At 36.8% G+C, this 20477-nt stretch overlaps 1 protein-coding gene across 1 annotated transcript in view; it reads left to right on the forward strand.

The window, feature by feature from the left end:
* The window catches only part of PCCA (propionyl-CoA carboxylase subunit alpha), a 364039-nt gene that overhangs the window by 104912 nt on the left and 238650 nt on the right, over positions 1-20477 (forward strand). Inside the window, exon 8 of the mRNA XM_082859189.1 lies at positions 8958-8994. Coding sequence (XP_082715315.1) covers positions 8958-8994 — 37 coding nt within the window. The remainder of the gene's footprint in view (positions 1-8957; positions 8995-20477) is intronic.

The following is a 20477-nucleotide window of genomic DNA, read 5'->3' on the forward strand; positions in this document are numbered from 1 at the left end:
GGATATAGTAGGGATCAAAGCAGACCAAAACAAAAAAAATATTCCTGCCCTCATTGAGCTTTTGCTATAGAAAAAGGAGACAAATAATAAATAATAAAATAAGAAACATAAGACAGGGAACGGGGAGAGGGAATGTTGGAGGGTAGGATACCTGTTGTTTGAATACCTCTTTTAAGTTCTTTTGGGTATATACTCAGGAGTAGAATTGCTGGGTCATATGATAAGTCTGTGCTTAACTTTTTGAGGAACTTCCAGGCATCCAAACCTTTGTGTAATCCACTCCTCTTCAGTTTGGGTACACCCTGTGATTCGCTTCTCTAACTAAGAGACTATGGCAAAGGGTGATGGCACGTCACTCCCTTAATTAAGTTACATTATATGGCAAAGGTGATGGAATATCACTGCGTTCACTTACGTTAATAGGGCAGAGTAATTGAGTGTCACTCCTGTGATTATGTTTTATTATAAAAGACTCCATTTTAGGAGACTAGAGAACAGATTCTAGGTGCTGGCTTGATGAAGGGAACAGCCATATTGAGGAAACCCACATGGCAGTGAACTGCAGACAGCTTCTGAGGATCTAAGTAAAGATGATCTCTATTCGAGAGCCAGCAAAACGGTGGGGCCCTCAGTCATACAGCCTCAAGGAAATAAATTCTGCCAGTCACCTGAATGAACTTGGATTTGTCCCCAGTTGAGCCTCCAAATGCAAATGCAGTCTGGCCCATACCTTGATTGCAGCCTTGAGAGGCCCTGAGCAGAGTATGGCAAGTTTTTTCTTTATTAGGCTGTCAACTATTGGGTTTTAGTCCTTTACATTCTCGTTTTAGAGAGTTTGGGTAGTGGTTTTATGAACCTTGGTCTATTCAGCCCTAATACTTCTGCCGGTATAATTGTATATTTTTTTTTTTTTCCTGAGCAAGAAATCTGGCCTTCTTGAGATTGTCAGTTTGGGCTTGATTTAGTCACAAGGGTAGTGATGAGTCAGAGTCCAGATTAATTCTGTCTTGATGATTAGTAGCAGAGTCCTCAGGAGTTCAAGGACAAGGTCATTAGGAGAGCATTTGATCTGGAAATTCTATTTGCATTGTAGATTCTTTCTTATGAAGTCAGTGTGTATAGTGTCTCATAGGAGGAAGGAATGTTCCTTGAATAAAGGTTCAACGGTGACAGTTGGGGGCTGGGACATGGGAAATGTGAGGAATATTAGAGATAACCATTATCTGAGTAATTTGTTGATGCTAAGAGAGAGCTTCTGTAATGATGGAGGGATTTAAGTTTGATAGGGTACCGCCAGTATCAATAAGTAATAATTAGTGAAATTTCTCCTTTTGAGTTGATGACTGAAATGGGTACTTGATTCGCTTTTGGAACATAGCCTGTTATATTTTTTTCCCTCATTTTCTTGGCTAATACAGAACAACTGTTTACTCATTGTTACTTCTGGTTGTAAAATCTGCAGGTGTCTTTATCAAAAGACTGATACTAATTTCTGGAGCGGGAGCATCTAATTTTATCTGTAAGGCCATTAGTTTATTCTGCACTTAGTAATGCAGAACACTAGGTGTTTGAGAGTTTGCTTCCCTGTTTTTCCCTAAGGTGCGCCTCTCAGATGAATCATTCATACCAAAAGCTTATGAAAGAGTCTGTTATAATTCTAAACTATCCGTGGTGAAATTATTTCATCTAGAAAGATAAGAACATGAATTTGAGTTACAGATTTAATACATTTGAGGAGTAGTCTGACACAGCACAGGCAGCCTGAGACAAACCTGTTTACGAAAGTCTTGCAGTGGCTTACCAAATAATGGTTGGCCATCTCTAACTGCAGACCTGACAGTGTGCAGTGCCTTGGTGGTTTAGGATTTGGAGGGGAGATCTCTTCCAGGCCCAGACTCCCATGGACAAAAAAAGAGTCAAGACAGGGGAAAGTTTTCAAGGTTTTGATATGGGTTTCAAGGCAAATTTTGTCCTATTTGGATACCTTTGAAACCTTCTGAAGTCACTGGCTCCTGGACACATGAACATGAACTTATAGGTCCTATGCTTGTCTTCTTCCATATGAACTTTGTCTTATGGACTCAGAACAAAAAATGTTGAGGGGGCTTCCCTGGTGGCGCAGTGGTTGAGAGTCCACCTGCCGATGCAGGGGACGTGGGTTCATGCCCCGGTCCGAGAAGATCCCACATACCGCGGAGCGGCTAGGCCCATGAGCCATGGCCGCTGAGCCTGCGCACCCGGAGCCTGTGCTCTGCAACGGGAGAGGCCACAGCAGTGAGAGGCCCGCGTACTGCCAAAAAAACCCCCCAAAAAAACAAAAAAAAAATGTTGAGGATTTTTTGAAGCTCTCCCCAATGTGAGATTTTTCTCACCATTGTGGTTGGGGAGACCCCTGAGCGCGGGGGCTCAGTGGGCATCAGAGGAGCACTGCAGTTTTTGAAGCTAGGATCCTGAACTGTGGCTTTTAGTAGGTCTTGAACTGATTCCAGTGGAACCTCCAAGATTGCTTCAAGGTGATGGTATCCTTTACTGTAGTAGGTAGTAAACTTGGTTTTGCTTGATCAACAGGTTTTTTTGGTTGTCTTTTCAGGGAGGCTGCATTTGACAATCTGCATTTGAATTTCCAACCTCGGTTAATTTGGAAAATAGGGAAAAGTAGAAAGTTGAAGAAAATAAATCCACTCTCTTGTCAGTGTTGTCTCCTTGTATGCCTTAGGTGATTTTTTTAAGATCCTGTTACACTCTCAAATGATGATAGACTCTCATTACCTGTGTTAACTTAAGTATGGTATACAGTTCCTAACACCTCTTGTCTGAATTAATTTGTTAAACCACAACTGAACCTGCAGGATATAGTTTTCAGATAAGCATTTAAAAATGATTGTAAGGAATGCCCCTTTGTTTTTCAGACAAATGTTAATACTAGTTTTATTTCTAGTTTGCTTTTAATTATTTCTGATATAAGAGACTGTACATTTTTTTTCTGTTAAATTTGGTTACTTTAGAATCCTTGTGTAGTAATTCCACATTCATTTGGAACTTCACTACTTTTCACATTTTGTAGTTTAGATTTGTTAGGTAAAAGATTGCTTTTGGTGGTATCTATGCAGATAGAGGTTTGCTGATGCAGATAAAAGTGTAAATTTTTGGAATACCTTGTCGTTTTAGCAACTGCATTAAGCAATACTTTTGCATTGGAAGACTATATGTGCTAATTATAGATAATTCCATCTTTTAAAAATCCATACTTTTTTTTTTCTCCCATTGATCTGTGGTATTTTTCAAGCATTTCTTTTTCTTGGCAACTATAGTCTACTTTTTTCCTCCAAGTACTTGAGTAAATTAATGTGGTTTCAGTTATATTTCTCCTTAAAACATTTCCTTTTCCATTTGATTATTTTGAATGTTATTTGGACGTTATATGGAGATGGTTTCCCACATTCTTTTAAAACATTGTGTGTAGTACTTAAGGAGTCTTCTGGAACGGTTTCCTTTTGTCTTGTTCTTGAGTCACCCTTTTCATTAGAGAGAAACTAATGTTGTTTTAAAGTGTCATTTAAAGTAGTCAAGTATTCAAGTAGTCATCTGGTATGAGTATTTGCCTTTCATTTTCTTCAGTATCTTATTAACTTGATCTCAGGAACTTGAGAGCAGAATGAATGAAGAGTGTTCATCTGAAGCTGTTGGAAGACAGGGTTGGAATCCCAGCCCACTTGTTTAGCGAAAAATAACAAGCCGCAGACGCTGATTTCAAAGAGCTTCAAGTCTCCTTAGGGAGACCTACAGATAGACAGGCAATTTAATACATTTTAATAATGTGAAGCTCAGAGTATGTTGGGCCCATGTAGGAGGGGCACCTAACCTAGTTTAAGGGCGTCGTGGCAGAACTTCCAATGGAAGGATATTTAAGTGATAACCTGAAGTCTGAGTAGTAGTGAGTTAGCTAAAAAGTGAGGGGAATTGATGGAGATGCAACATTATGGTCAGTGAAAATATCTTGTGAAAGCTTGGAGCTGGGAGACCATGAGAACTTTAGCAAACTGCAGGTATGCAAGTGTGAGGGGTTGTAGTTAGACAGGGCTGGAGAGAGAATTAGGATCCAGATATGTATGACTTTGAATGCTATGCACCTGGACGTGGAGGTTATTTTTGTGCCTTTGGGAGCTTCTGAATGGTTTCATGCAGAAGAGTTATTTAACATGATAAAAATTGTGGAATTAGAAAACTTATTTTGATTGTGATGTGGAAAATGGATTGGAGCAGTGCAAAACTTGAGGTTGGTAGACAAATTAGAATGCTCTTCCTTTAACCCAGACAAGAAATGTTAGGGGGCCTAAAATAAGGTATTAGGATGGAGCAAAGTAGATGGTATAGGGAGACACTGGAAGTTGAATCTGTAAGATTTTGTGATGTTAGATGTCAGGTGTGAAGCAGAGGGAGGAATCAACAAAGATTAAATTGCTGCATTTGGTTCTAATACCTACCAGTTTACCAGGAAATTTATTAGACTTCTCTGAGTTTCTCGTGTTCTGTTTATAAACTATAAATTACGCAGTGTAGGTTTATAAATTATGTTTATAAATTTTATAAATTATACAGTGTAGGTTTAAAGTAGTAATTGTTTTTATCACCTAATTAGCCAGATTTCAAACACTGCACTTTTGCTTTAGCAGAAAGAGCCAAATAATAACAACAAAAAACTAGTGTGAAGGGAATCATTTAAAAAACCAAAAAATCGGAAAGCTGTGTCCTAGTAATTAAAAAGTACAATATTAGACATCAGTATCCTTTTCCCCTGCTAAGCTGAGAATAACTTTCCTGATGATGCTTCAAAGGCTTTATATTTTTGAAAAAGGGTTAGTTATGTTTATTATGCTGTTTTACAATAAGAGAAACGTGTACTAAATTTTAGATTTGAAAATATCAATAAATTAAAAGAGTCTTCTGTTTGACCTGGAATTATCTGGAAAATAGAATCAGCTGGAACCTATCTCCTGAACCCAGGATTGTTGAAAGTTTTGCTTTACTTTGTATATGAATGCAGAATAGTTTGAGGATGCTTTTTGTGTACAGATAGAGCTTTTACCCATAGTGTCTTTTTTTTTTGTTTTGATGTGGACCATTTTTAAAGCCTTTATTGAATTTGTTACAGTATTGCTTCTGTTTTATGTTTTGGGTTTTTGGCCACTGAGGCATGCATGTGGGATCTTAGCTTCCAACCAGGGATTGAGCCTGCACCCCCTGCACTGGAAGGCAGAGTCTTAACCACTGGACCGCCAGGGAAGCCCCATGCCCATTGTGTCTTGAAGCAATGATTTTTTTGTTTTCTTCAGAAACAGTCACTGATTTGTTCAGAACCAGCTGAGGAAAGTAAACTAAGTAGCTTCCCATACTGATGAGTAGCAGGACTCTTATCCAGTGAGTACAGAATTCAGGGTTGGTAAGTAGGCTGTATGTAGCAAGTGAGAAGGGAGAGGTGTGGCCTGAATTGTGGGTGGTGGAGCCAGTATTGGACACTACTGTCACTGTAGAAATAAATTGGGTGTTTAACATCAGGGAGGACTACTTGAATTTGCCCGTCTTTGTTATAGATTTTACTTCCCTTCCCTGCTCAAGAAGAACCCTGCTTACCAGCTGTAAAGAGTACTCGGATCATCTGATCCAGTGAAGGGCACTGGAGGTACAGGTGCACATTTTTGCAGTATTGCAGTGCCAGTATTAGTTCTGTATCATACAGGTTCAGAGAATGAGTGATGATCACAGGATAGGACAACCAAGGGCAGGCAGGAAAGGAACAAACTTGATAGTTGGGGGTGCGGGCTGCCCATTTTATCACATATTGCCAACCTTAACTGAGTGCTTACTATTTGCCAGACTCTGTTTTAGTGTGTTTCATCTGTTACTAATTTCATCTTCTTAATAACCCTATGAGATATTATGTCCATCTTACAGATGAGGAAACCTAATTCCATAGAGGCATACTGGTAGGTAATGCGTTCACTGTCACTGAGCCAGCATTGGAGCCCATGCCTTTGGGCTCCAGTATCTATGCTCTTAGCTGCTGGACTTTGCTGTCTCACAGGTGGGTGCTACAGACCATTAACAGATAAATTGGGCCTGCAGAAAAAGCATCCAAGTTTTTTAGCTCCTTTTTACATTGTTGTGATCTACTTATTTGGTTATAGCAGCATCACCTACCTCTCCCATCATACTCTCTATAAAACAGAACTTTTTACTGTTTTATTCTTCAGTTGGATGATAGAGCTCACTTAATGTAAGCTGTGCTGAAATAGAGGAGTAGAAGAAATGGTTACTGGTTCTGTTGGCTTCTTTCCTCTTTCTCCATTTCTTGAACTGCTGCTGTTTTAGAATTATATAGCTTAATACTGTCCCGCAACCCTTTCCTCGTCAGATGATTGTTGGTCTTTTTCTTGTTGGTTCAATTTTTTTTTTTTTTTTACTACAAAAATTTTTTCTACCTATAGCCCTACAGGGAAGTTACACTGTGGGATGTGTCAGTGCCGTTGAATTTGAAGCTATTGGGCTGGCCAAAAAGTTCGTTTGGGTTTTTCTGTAACATCGCGCGGCAAAACCCGAACGAACTTTTTGGCCAACCCCAACACATAGGACCTTTTTATCTCTTTAAAAGTAGTTTTGTATATGTGCTGAAAGAACATATTGGAGCTAGGTGTACTTAATAGTTTATTGTTGAAACTGATAATAGAGATTTTTAATGTCTAGTACATAATATATGCTCAATTAAATATTTTGGGATGAATGAATGACAAGTGAAAAATTAATTTTAAAGACAGTTTGATTTTACTTGGAAGGTCATTTAGTAGAATTTGCTTTTCATAGTAAGAAAACTTAAGCATACTGATTAGTTAAAACACAAGATTGTTTTGTGGCAGTTTATCGAAGTGTTGGATTTGTAGCAGCTAAAGAATTTTTAGAAGTTTTGCTTTGTGTAAACATGTATCTCTCTGTACACAGTCCATCCATAATATGTATATATAAATACGTATTACAATATTACTAATGAACTAACATTGCCTGTTAGTTTTTTCAAGGTAATGAACCTTTTAGATAGCAGTGTTTTTTCTCTCTGAATATCTTTTGCAAATATACTATTACACGTTTGAAAGAAAAGACATGTTAAAAGTTTCCTTCTAGTCTTCTTATAATCCAGTCTCCATGAGCCAGCACTCTTCCTGTATTTTGTTCGCGAGGCACTAATTGTCCGCATTTGGCAGGTTTAACACTTCCTGACAGAGAGGCTATTAAGGGGAAGTATTCTCCAATAATTGTCACTGGCTTGAACAAAGAACCTTCAAACTCAATGTGTGGAAACCACTAACATTATTAAATGACCCTTTTCATGGATTTTTATCCCTTTAAGCTAAAATTTGGAGAATGTAAGGTCAGTGAAAACAGCAAGGTGTAATAAAGCAGTAAACCTTGATTTTTTGTGGGGGTAGAATGGAAAGTATAGATTTATCTCTGACTTGAAAACAATTGTTATTTGGAAAATCTCATTAGCAGATGTGACTGCTTGGAGTTAAAAAAAAAAAAGACTTAAAACTGATGTTGCTTTCAGGACTGCTTTGAACTTAACAAGCACCTATTTGTGGAGCAGACTGGCTAATGAAAGGAAATTAAATTTTTCTGACAACTTCCCCTGCCAACCTCCTTATTCAGGGGATGTTATTAGGTACTGAAGACTTTTAAGGAAGATTTTTTTTTTTTTATTAGACATGAATGAAGCAGTTATAAACATCCCCCGCCCTCCCATTTTGGGGGAGGATGCTGACATGGTTACTCTACATTTTTAAAGTATTAGCTTAAAAGCTTAAAAAATACCAACCTTTACTTTGATATTTTAAAGTTATTTTCTAAAAATTCAGGCATTCTTACCAGCTGATGGTTTCAAAACATTACTGTCATTCCCTGTAATAGTTTAATGTATGTCACTGAATTATTTAAAAAGTTAAATTTACTAGGATTTACTTGGACTTAAAATCTTTTCAGCTTTCTCTTTACTGTTATCTGGGGGAAATGTCCTGTGTTGGACGTGTTAGGTGAGAATTAATGATCAATGAAATGGTTTAGATTCAAGGGAAGTTTTGGTCCATTCAGTAGCATTGGTTGATATTTAGCAGTAAGTAATCCTTACATTCATAAACTTTTACCTTGTGCTGTTTTATTTATTTTTATTTTTAAAATTTTTATTGAAGTAGAGTTGATTTACAGTGTTACCTTGTACTGTTTTGGAATGCCTTTTCTTTCCTTGGCTTTTTGGAAGTTTTCCCCCCACTAGATGGTTCATTGAATTTCAGGTTTTAATTTACGTTAACAAGATGTAACTGGTAAAGATAAAATATGTACCCCCCAAAAAAATGAAAGAAAAAAGAAAAAAGAAAAAGTAATGGAGATTACTAAAGGAATTTTTTGAGGGGAACAATTGGCAATTCCTATAGATACTAGAAATTTACTTTTTTGTTTCTGGAAAATCTGTTGATCTCCTCCCAAACAATAGAGAATCAACTCCCCCTGCTGACAGAATCAAGGAAAACATGACATATAAATATCAGAGACAGAAACAAGCTGGCTGTGGACAAGCTTTAATGATCTGATTTATGGTTCAGTATTGATTGTAAACATCTAAATTCTGCCGTTAAATTCCAGCAACTGCACCAAATCACTTGGCAATTCTGGTAGTGCTTCCTGCCAGCTCATTTCAAACTGCTTTGAGTTTCTTAATATAATAAGGATGAGGTAGAATTTACATTCCACTTATGGTATTAATTTTACATTTCTCTGAATAAAAAGAGTTAGAAGGTTGTAAAATTGAACATTAAATGAATCGGAGGAGGCAGTAGTGCAATATATGACTGCCCTAAAGACATTGTGCAGTGGTTGATGGGATTAATGTTGGGTCTCATTTCCTGCTTTTACAGGATGCAGATGAAGCTGTCAGAATTGCAAGGGAAATTGGTAAGTTCTTAAATTAACTTTGGTAGGATTTCTATGTCTTTTAGCAGATATGGTTGAGTAGACATGTAATACGTAATTCCCAAAGAGCAAATAATAGTTTAATAGTTTCAGGTTTCTGATTACTTGTTCCTCTGGAAGAATTTATCAGCGGAATTACCATATTCTATTATTAAAGGGAACTTTAAAGAGTAATTTGACCTTAATTATAGTTCCTTTGTAAGAGAAAATCACTGGCTAATTAAGGAATTGTCTTAATAGTTCTTGAGATTGGATGTAATGTAAATTTATATATATGTAGTTGAATGCAACTTACTAAAGGACATACGTGATTAACATGAAGATTTCGTATTTGACAAGGCTCTTCAAGTTTTTACCTTTTCCTAAGAATTTAAATATCAACTTAAAAATCTTGTTAGGAAAGAGAAAATAGGATGTGAGAACAGAATATTCTAAATTGGAGTAAAAGGTAAACTGAAGGACGTTTTAATGACTGTTTTACTTGCCTGTTGTATGTATAATTATACTGGGGCAGTGCTCCCTGACTTTTTATTTTCAAAAATATTCCTGGCACTCTTGACATTGTATTTTCAATACCTGTTAATTAAGAAAATGCATGGGCATACTGTTATCATAGATTAGTAATGCTATTAAGTAATTTTACAGTTTTATTAATCAGCTCATATTTGTTTACATTTGACAAAAATTTGTGGGTAGATGAGAGAAATTAGACAATGCTTGGTAGTTAGGAAATCACAGCATCTTAGCATTCCTGCACTGATGGGGCCAAGCTTTTCAGCATCCCACATTAACATTTCTTTAGTCCTGTTTTCTCTGATTATTTAGAATTATTTTATTCATTTGGAGAGCATTTACTTTGGCTGATTTGACTGATATAGGTCCTGGACTTAAGACCAAGCCCTAGAAAATCTTATTTTATCTGACTATAACATCTCTTCATTAATCATTTCTTCAGGCTTCAAAAAGCATCAAAAAGCATCTCAGTACTTCTCAGGAAGATTTGCTAGATTCTGAATATAGGTTGGACTACATGGAACTGATTTGTGGTTTATGTCTTTAAGAAAATCAAAAGCTTCTCTCTCTGGTTTGAAATCACTGCATTCCTCATAGCCTAAGAGGCTATAACATGTCTGCTGGCTTTTGAGGAGACTTTCCTAAAATAATTTTATTCTGTTGTGTACTTGTAAATGTCAAAAGTCATCTTTCTAGTTCTAGTTTAGATATTATTATCATCTGTATAACAGGACATAATAATGCTGTTATCACAATAGTATCTACATAAAAAGAACAGAATATTTGGAGGAATTTAGAGAAATAAAAGGGGTTAGGAGAAAATCTTGAATTCTGTTGGTGTGTCACAATTTTAATTATGAATCTTCAGCTCTTGAGAATTCCCTTTGTATAAGTGGCAGGTTGCTTTGCTTGCTCTATTTTTGTTTTCCACTTTAAGGAAAAAAAGAATTGTGACCTTTAAAATAACCAGTGAATCATGGTGGGACTCTGACCAGTTCTCATCACCTGGCTTTTTCCTCCCTTACTATTTTAGTGCTGTACTTAACCACCCTCAACCCCCTTCAGTTTTTTACTTACTGAGTTTATCTAATTCAATTGAAGGCTCTTTTCTTTATATTTGGGCACATCCGTTATGGTCCTTCTTCTTTCCTGTCTTTCCTCTAGTTCTTCCCCAGTTGCTCCTTCTCATTCGTGAAATGAATGATCGCAATCATGGCTATTAAGTATAAGAGTGCTAGTGTTTTGCTTATGCTGAAAGAAAGGGAAGCCATAAAATTTGAGGTGAAGTAAAACATAATAAAGAACCAGGGTCATCAGCCTTATAAAGCTTTTGAAATTTCCCTGAAACCCCCTCTGAATCACTACCGAAACCTCCCATAAAACCTTTTCCCTCAAGTGCCAGCTTCTAAAATAAGTTAAATTACATATTATTAAAGTTTCTTGGTTTTCTGTATTGTTTGGTTGATTCATCAGTTTTCTACTAATTTTATTGAGATATATCACATTTTAACTACATTATGATTTTGATGACTTCTTGTGAGTTTGTCTGAGAGTTGAATTGAACATTGATTCCCTGGGAAAATATGTTCCCAGTTCTAAACAACTGAATTATAATCAACCTTTGAACCTATCCATTTGTAGGTTGCGGATGGTCCATTTGTCATGCCTATTCACAGATTTCTCTGTTTTACTTCTTTCTGTGTTACATGGTGAAAATGAAATTGATTGTCTTTTCTGTGGTTCCCTTCTCTCTCTCATCTGTACTTCTATTCTGGAAACAGGGATCTGGGCTACCTAAGGAGGAAACTACCGGGTTGAGCATTGATGAATTAGGTGCCTTTTGCATAATAGTAGCTCTTGTTTATGGAGCATTTTTTCCATGTAGCAGGCACTTTGTGAATGTTATTTCTAATGCTAATTCTTGGGTTAATTATTTTCATTTACATTTAAGAAACTAAGGATTAGAAATGGTAAGTAATTTGCTCAAGGTCACAGAGCTACTGACTGGTGGGCTCCTTTAAATTTAGGGTCATTTAGCTCCAAAGAGCATGGGTTTTTCAATATACTTTGGAAAACTAATGGTATTAGAGGTTGAGAGCTAAAATTTGAGTTACCACTTTGTGTAAAATAGTATAAGATACTTAATCATGTTATATGTGGAATTTAAGAATCAGACAGCCCCTTATCATTGACAGGGTGAGAGACAGTTAAGACTTAATATGTTACTTCTATGTACTTGTTTTTTGGGCTTCCTTGTCTCCCTCATTCTCACTCCTGATTTTTTCCTTTTGACCTCTCTTAAGTTTAAAGATACAGGGCTATTGATCCCCAGTTTATCTTTAACCCCAGAGATAGGCAACAGCAATCAGTAAGCTTGATTTGCATTAAAGTTTGAGCTTTTTACTGGATCAAAGGTCCTTAGTACAATCAAGCCAAAATTGATTCTTAAAAGGAAAAGAATTTGTAAATCTAAACCCTGTTCTTTAACAACTTCCAGATTACTCTGATTGTTTTCTTTTCTTCTGCCTGTCTTCCTTACAGTCACAAATCGTACCCAATTTAAGAAAAATTTTTTTGATCCTCAGATCCACCATACTCCAAACCTGCTTCTCCCACGGTTTCTACATCTCGGTAGATGTCACTCCATTCACTCAGTGGCTAAAACTAAAATCCAAGATCTATCCTGGTGCCTTTTCCCCTGTCATCCTATTGTCAGTCTATCAATAGATACTGTCAAGTCTTCATTCAAAATATCTCCCATATTCACTACTCACTATCTTGACTACCAACACTCTCCTCCAAACTACCATTGTTCTTGCAGGGACTATAATAGTTTTCCTACTTCTTTTCTTAAACACTTCAAAGCCATTCTTCACATAGCAGTCAGTGTGATATTTTAAAACTCTAAATAATACGGACACACCCCATCTCATCCCACCCAGTTGATCCCAGCTTTAAACCCGTTAATGACTTTCCATTGCACTTAGATAAAATTAAAATTCCTTACTGTGACTACAAGCCCCAAATGATTTGACACCTGCCTTTCTCTCCAATCTCATTTTATACTACTCCCTTCCTTGCCTACCATACTTCAGTCACACTGGCTTTGTTTTTTTAAATTTATTTATTTTTGGCTGCTTTGGGTCTTTGTTGCTGCGCATGGACTTTCTGTAGTTGTGGCGAGCGGGGGCTACTCTACGTGGCTTCTCTTGTTGCGAAGCACAGGCTCTAGGCGCACGAGCTTCAGAAGTTGTGGCTCGCGGGCTCTAGAGCGCAGGCTCAGTAGTTGTGGCGCACGGGCTTAGTTGCTCCGCGGCATGTGGGATCTTCCGGCACCAGGGCTCGAACCCGTGTCCCCTGCATTGGTAGGCGGATTCTTAACCACTGCGTCACCAGGGAAGTCCCTAAACTGGCTCTCTTGATTACATCAAACTTCAGGGCCTTAGAATAAGATTTTTTGGGGTGGGGTGGGAAGCCTGGAATACTCTTGCTGATATCTTCACATAGATGGCTCCTTGTAGCCTTTCATATCTTGGCTTAAATGTCATGTCTTCAAGAGAAGACACTCTAACATTACCACTCAGTAATTCTGTTTTATAACTATATTCCAAATCTCTGCAAAGTACTCATGCCTTTTGGATATTTTTCTTGTTTTTTAACTTTTTCCTCAATGTGTTATTTTGAAAATTTTAAATCATACAACATTTTGAAAGACTTTTACAATGTATACCTATATACCCAACACCAACACTCCACTATTAATCTTTTGCTAGGTTTGCTTTATCACTTATCTATCCATTGGTTAAGCCATTTAAATTTTGGTGCATTTCAAAGTACATTGCAAATATCAGGATGCATCCCACTATATACTTCAACATAGATGTCTTTAACTTAATTCAGTATTTGTATACAATTTGATTATCTTGAGGCAAAATTTATATACAGTAACATGAACAGGTCTGAAGTGTGTATTTGCTGATTTTGATATATGCATACCCACCCTGTGTAACCCAAAACCCCACTAAGACGTTGGACATTATTGTCACCCCAGAAAGTTCCCTCATACTCCTTCCATGTCAGTATCACCCCCTCAGATTTAGAGACAACCTGTTCTAAATTTTTATACTAATTATTTGATTTTAAAAAATTGAGATAAAATTTAAATAGTATAAAATTTGGTCTCTCAAAGTGTACAATTCAGTGTTTTTTAGTATATGCACAGGATTAATGAACCATCACCACAGGCTAATTCCAGAACATTTTCATTACCCCTAAAAGAATCTATCCATTAATATTCACGCCTTATTTCCTGGCCCCTGACAATCACCAATTTACTTTCTGTTTCTATGGATTTACCTATTGTGGATATTTCATATAAATGGAATCATAAAACATGTGACCTTTTGTATCTTTTATGTTTTCAAAGTTCATCCATGTTTTACTATATATCAATACTTCATTCCTTTTATGACCAAATAATATTCTATAGTGTGTTTATACCACATTTTGTTTATCCATTCACCTGTGGATGGACATTGGGTTGTTTCCAGCTGTTGACTATTGTAGATAGTGCTGCTGTGAATATGCATATACATGTATATGTTTGCGTACCTGTTTTCAATTATTTTGGTATGTACCTAGTTGTGGAATTGCTGGTTTCGATGGTAAATCTATGTTTAACTTTTTTTTTTCATATGTTTAACTTTTTGAGGAACCTCCAAACTGTTTTCCACAGTGGCTGAATCATTTTACATTCCTACTAGCAATGTATGAGGTTTCCAGTTTCTTCACATCCTTGCCAATACTTGTTACTTTCTTTTTTCTTTCTTTTTTTTTAAAAAAAATATTATGGCCATCCTAGTATGTGTGAAATGGTATCTCACTGTGCCAGACATTGGCAGAATGGATAAAAAACATGATCCAACTCTTTGCTGTCTATGAGAAACTCACTTTAGATCCAGAGACAGAAATACATTAAAAGCGAAAGGATGGAAAAAGATATCCCATGCAAATCGTAGTCAAAAGAGAGCTGGGGTGGCTATACTAATATCAGACAAAACAGACTTAAACTAAAGCCTAAAACTGTCATAAGAGACAAAGACATTATACATTGATTATTTTAAACATATTGACTATTATAAACATCTATGCACCAAACTGCAGAGATGCAAAATATATGAGGTTAAACATTGACAGAATTGAAAGGAGAAATAGATTGTTCTACAATAATAGTTGGGGACTTCAGTAGTACAATTTAAATACTGGGTAGGATATCTACAGAGAAGATCAGTAAGGAAGTAGAGATCTTAACACTTTAAACCAATGAGACCTTATTGATATATATATAGAACACTCTACCCAACAATAGAATACATATTTTTCTCAAGTAAATCTCTATTAAAAGGAAGAGTGAAAGAGTGAATGATTGAGTTATGAAGGATATTTAAAGGAAAGGAGAAAATAGTATCAAACTAGAACAGTATCTCATAAAGTATGTTCCTTGTCCAGCAATATTCCTGGGACTTAGTTTGATGTGGAAGTATCCACCTGCCCCTTTTATTGAATTATCTTGATGGGTTGCTCTTCTCTTAAAATAGTGTGGGGCTCCCTCCATTAAGTAAATTCTGTCTTTGCAAATGTTTGCTTTATGTTCATCTGGTTACTGTTTTATAGTAAAATTGACCATGGGTTAGTTTCCTTTGTATTTCTTGTACTTAAGACAATGATCATCGCATAGTATATATTCAGCAAATGGTTATTCAGTGAATGAACCAAAATAGAAACTTATATATAAGTATGGGAATGAAGTTAGTGGTCATACATTTTAAAGGTTTTTTTTTTCATAGTGTTCATAGATCATGATTTGACAATAATTTTCTCACTGTTTTTCCTTAATCTCCAGTTTTGTAATGGAGATGCCTGGGAAATAGGAATATTAAGTAAACCATGATAAACTCTCAGCAAATAGATAACTAAAAAAAAAAATCTAGGGCTTCCCTGGTGGCGCAGTGGTTGAGAGTCCGCCTGCCGATGCAGGGGACATGGGTTCGTGCCCTGGTCCGGGAAGATCCCACGTGCCACGGAGCGGCTGGGCCCGTGAGCTGTGGCCACTGAACCTGTGCGTCCGGAGCCTGTGCTCCTCAACGGGAGAGGCCACAACAGTGAGAGGCCTGCGTACTGAAAAAAAAAAAAAAAAAAACTAGAATTATTTAAGTAAATTTAGTATGTGGTTGTTAATGACTATAGCTCATCAATTCATATAGGCTGTCCTTGGATTCACTAGGCAGGACTAAAGGAAGTTTTTAGGGATCTAAGATTTAAATGTATGAGAGTCTTTTCCTGAACCTTATTGCCTTCACACTAAGTGTAGACGTGATATCTTCACATTCTTTGCAAGTTATGCTCTCCCATATGCCTTGGCCTCTGACTCTGATAAGTGTATAGGAATTGCTTTGTCTCTTCTTCTCTGCCCTGGCTATTTTTTTCCTTGTCCTTTGCCTCTTCTTCTCATCTTCCTTTTGGCATGGTATAACGTTAAAAAAAGGTTGCTCTTTTTTTTTTTTTGTATAAAAGAACAAATTTTTCATGCTAAAGATGGATAGAAATACTTAGCTAAGCCCTGAAATCTTTTATTTCTTTTATTTATTTCATGCTGCTTAGAAAACTTTTCACATGTAGTGTATGACTTTGTGGTTAAAGATATATTGAGGGGCTTCCCTGGTGGCGCAGTGGTTGAGAGTCCGCCTGCCGATGCAGGGGACGCAGGTTCGTGCCCCGGTCTGGGAAGATCCCACATGCCGCGGAGCGGCTGGGCCCGTGAGCCATGGCCGCTGAGCCTGCGCGTCCGGAGCCTGTGCTCCGCAACGGGAGAGGCCACAACAGTGAGAGGCCCGTGTACCACAAAAAAAAAAAAAAAAAAAAAAAGATATATTGAGGAAGCCTTTGAAAAGATACTACAATTTATACCTTTTTCATAATCTTATGTAACATTAATTCATTTTCCAATTTGGTCCTCAGTAGAAGACACATTTACTATCCATCTATCTATTTATTTATGAGATTTATTAAGAAATGCCTAAGGTTGAAGAAAATGGTGTTAAAGTATTCTTTGTAAAATTCATTAAAGAATGAGGTTTTTATTTTGCAGTTTTCCTATTATTGAAGTAATGCATGCAGTCATTTAAGGTTAGAATGATAGTCCCTGGGAGTTGGGAACGTGTATTCCACGTCCCTTCTTTCTTTCCCATTGTCACTTGGGTACTTACATTTTCTTTTATTAGTCCAGTATATGCATTTTGGGTTTAAGCATGATTTCACAAGTTCTCTCTCTGTATTTTACCATGTCATATTTGTTTCCACTGCCTCCCTCTCTTTGTTTTATTGTAGTTCATTCTTGCATGCCTTTTCTTTTTTCTGTTACTCTATTGCAAAAGGCTCTGCGTAGTGTTCGGACACTAATGTGAAGACATTAAGACTGGTTTTTGTTTGGAAACTTTCTGTCTGTGAACCCATTCTGCTCTAATCTATACACTGATGTGTGCTTAATTTCTGATCCCTGGATCAGAGTTAGGGATCTAGTATTTTTTATTTGCCCGAATAGAGGGAAATAGGTAGACCAGATCAGTTTTTCCCCAAAAAATGTAATTGCCTTTCTTTGCCATATTAAAACAAAATACTGTTATGTATTGGTTTACTTTCTTATAACACAGCTTGATTATATCTTTGTGTATAATGTTAGTTCATTCTTATTTAAACTCAGTGTATTTATATAGTTATTTATGTATTTATGTGTGCATGGCTATCTTAGGAAAGGCAAAATATCCTGTGTCCACTTCACCCTTTTTCATTTTCCAGTGGTAAAAACTCAGTGATAATAAATATCACCTACACATACCTTTGTTAGAGGTTGTGTATATCTGTGGTAGTAGTAGATACGAATAATTCATAGTTGGACTGCAACACATATATGTTTACATTCTAGCTACTGGATAATTATGGACCGCAGATAGATACAAATATGCATCACCTCAGTCTGAAGTGTGCTAAACCAAAGTTATACCAAAACTAAATTGATAATGATAAAACTAAACGAACTATATAACTAATTTGTAATTAAAAGATGACAGTAAAAAGTGGAAAATTATGACCAAATAAACACAACATGGGAAATGCATTGATGATGGAATTTATTTTCCCAAATTGCTTGGAACTATCTCTTTGTATTCACAATAGGAACTTTTCAGCGTAGCCAAGTGTTGCATGACAGCCAAATTGCCCAGTAGATTGTGAATTACATTTCCTCGGAAAACTTAGTAATGTGCTAATTTTTATTTGAGTCTATGCAATTGTCATTAGTTTATCAGAGTTCCAGTATTTCATATTTTTATTGCCCTTCGCATGTGACCTTAAACAACAAAAATTTACATTTTCTTTATCCTACATGTGTACTTCCCATTGGTAAGATTGTGGGGTGGGGAGGAGTTCTGTGCCATCTGAAACGGCCTGGGTCACAGAGGCAGGAAGTAGAGAGGTCTCGATTTTGATCAGCAGTGAGGCTTTCTCTGTGGCTCAGCATTCACTATTATATTGCGTTATGTGGTTTTTCCATTTGCATATCACTGTCAGCATTTCCTAAATCTTGAATTCATCAGCTTTTCTCCATTTATCCTACTGTTGTCTTTGTTTAAGCTAGTGTCATCTCTTGCCTAGATCACTGTAATAGCCTTCCAAATGTGCTCCTCTGCCACAGATTGGATACCTGTCTTAGAAGCAGACTCTGGAATTTTATTGGGGAGTATTTTTGGGACCAACACATGTGAGGGAGTGAAAGAAACTGGATTGAAGGAGAAGTTGAATTGAGTTGAGATGCAGACTCAGCAAAGGCCTTAGCTAATCCTAGAGAGAATTCTGCATACTGGTTGGTCTTTTATAGTTGTCTCAAGTTGGGCATATCTTGGTTGTCTCTAGGTTTTGGCAATTATGAATAGAGGTGCTATAAACATTTGTGCACAAGTTTTTGTGTGGACATAAATTTTCAACTCAGTTGGGTAAGTATCTAGGACTACAACTGCTGGGTCACGTGGTAAGACTATATTTAGCTTTAGGTAGGATCACTTTTCATTCCCACCATCCGAGAGTAAGTTTCCTGTTGCTCTGCATCTTTGATAGCATTTGGTGTTGTCAGTATTTTGGATATTAGCCATTCTAATAGGTGTGTAGTAGTATCTCATTGTTGTTTCAATTTGGATTTCCCTGATGACATAGGATGTTGAAGATCTTTTCATATGCTTATTTGAGTTTTAAGAGCTCTGTATATTTTAGATATAAATTCTCTATCAGATATGTTTTACAGATATTTTCTCTTAGGCTGTGACTTGGGTCTGCATTCTCTTAAGAGTGTTTTTGCAGAGCAGAAGTGTTTAATTTTAATAAAGTCCAATTTATCAATGTTTTTCTTTCATGGATTGTACTTTCGGTGTTGTTTGTAAAAACTTATCGCCAAACCAAAGGTCACCTAGATTTTCTCTTATTTATTTTCTAGACATTTTATTGTTTAGCATTGTATAGTTGGGTCTACAATCGCTTTGAGTTAACTTTTGTGAAATGTATAAGGACTGTGTCTAGATTCATTTTTTTGCCTATGGATGTCCAGTTGTTCTAGTACCATTTGTTGAAGAGACTGTCCTTTCTCCATTGAGCTGCTTTTGCTTTCTTGTCAAGGATCAGTTGACTGTATTTGTGTGGGTTTATTTCCAGGCTTTTTATGCTATTCCACTGATTGATTTGTCTGTTCTTTTACCAATATCATGGTGATTTTATTACTTAGCTTTATAGTAAGTCTTGAAGTTGGGTAATGTCAGTCTTTCATGTTTGTTACCCTCTTTTAATATTGTGTTGGCCATTATGGGTCTCTTGCTTTTCTATATAAATGTTAAAGTCTTTTTGTTGATATACACAAAATAACGTGCTGGGATTTTGGTTGGGATTGCATTGAATCTGTAGATCAGTTTGGGGAGAATTGGTATCTCAACAATATTGAGTCTTCCTATCCATGCACGTGGAATCTTTCTCCATTTATTTAGGTCTTCCTTAATTTCATTTATCAGGGTTTTGTAGTTTTCCACATATAGATACTGTACATATTTTGTTAGATTTATGCCTAAGTATTTTATTTTGAAGGGGGCTAATGTAAACGATATGGTGTTTTTATTTTTATTTTGTATTATTTTTTTTTTTGCGGTATGAGGGCCTCTCACTATTGTGGCCTCTCCCGCTGCGGAGCACAGGCTCCGGACGCGCAGGCCCAGCGGCCACGGCTCACGGGCCCAGCCGCTCCATGGCACGCAGGATCCTCCTGGACCGGGGCATGAACCCGCGTCCCCTGTATCAGTAGGCGGACTCCCAACCACTGTGCCACCAGGGAAGCCCGGTATGGTGTTTTTAACTTCAAGTTTTAATTGCTGGTATTTGGGAATGCAGTCAACTTTTGTACGTTAACCTTGTGTCCTGCAACTTGGCTATAATCACAATAGTTTTAGAAGATTTGTTTTGGTGGTGGTCGTTGTTGATTCTTTGAGATTTTCTTCATAGACAGTTTTATTTCCTGCTAATGAAGTTGTATTTCTTTCTTCCCAATTTGTTTACCTTTTTCTTGTCTTATTGCATAAGGTAGGTCCTGTAGTAAGATACTGAATAGGAGTGGTAAGAAAGGACATCCTTACCTTGTTCCTGATCTTAGGGAGAAAGCATCTAGATTCTCACCATTTAGTATGAGGTTAGCTGTAGACATTTTGTAGATGTTCTTTATGAAGTCTAAGAAGTTTCCTTCTATTCCTAGCTTGCTGAACTCAATACTGTTGGATTTTGTGAAATGCCTTTTCTGCATCTGCTGATATGGTCATATAGTTTTTCTTCTTTAACCTATTGATGAGGTAGATTAACTGGTTTTTGAA

Source organism: Leucopleurus acutus (genome assembly GCF_964270905.1).
Source record: "Leucopleurus acutus genome assembly, chromosome: 18".
Lineage (NCBI taxonomy): Eukaryota > Metazoa > Chordata > Mammalia > Artiodactyla > Delphinidae > Leucopleurus > Leucopleurus acutus.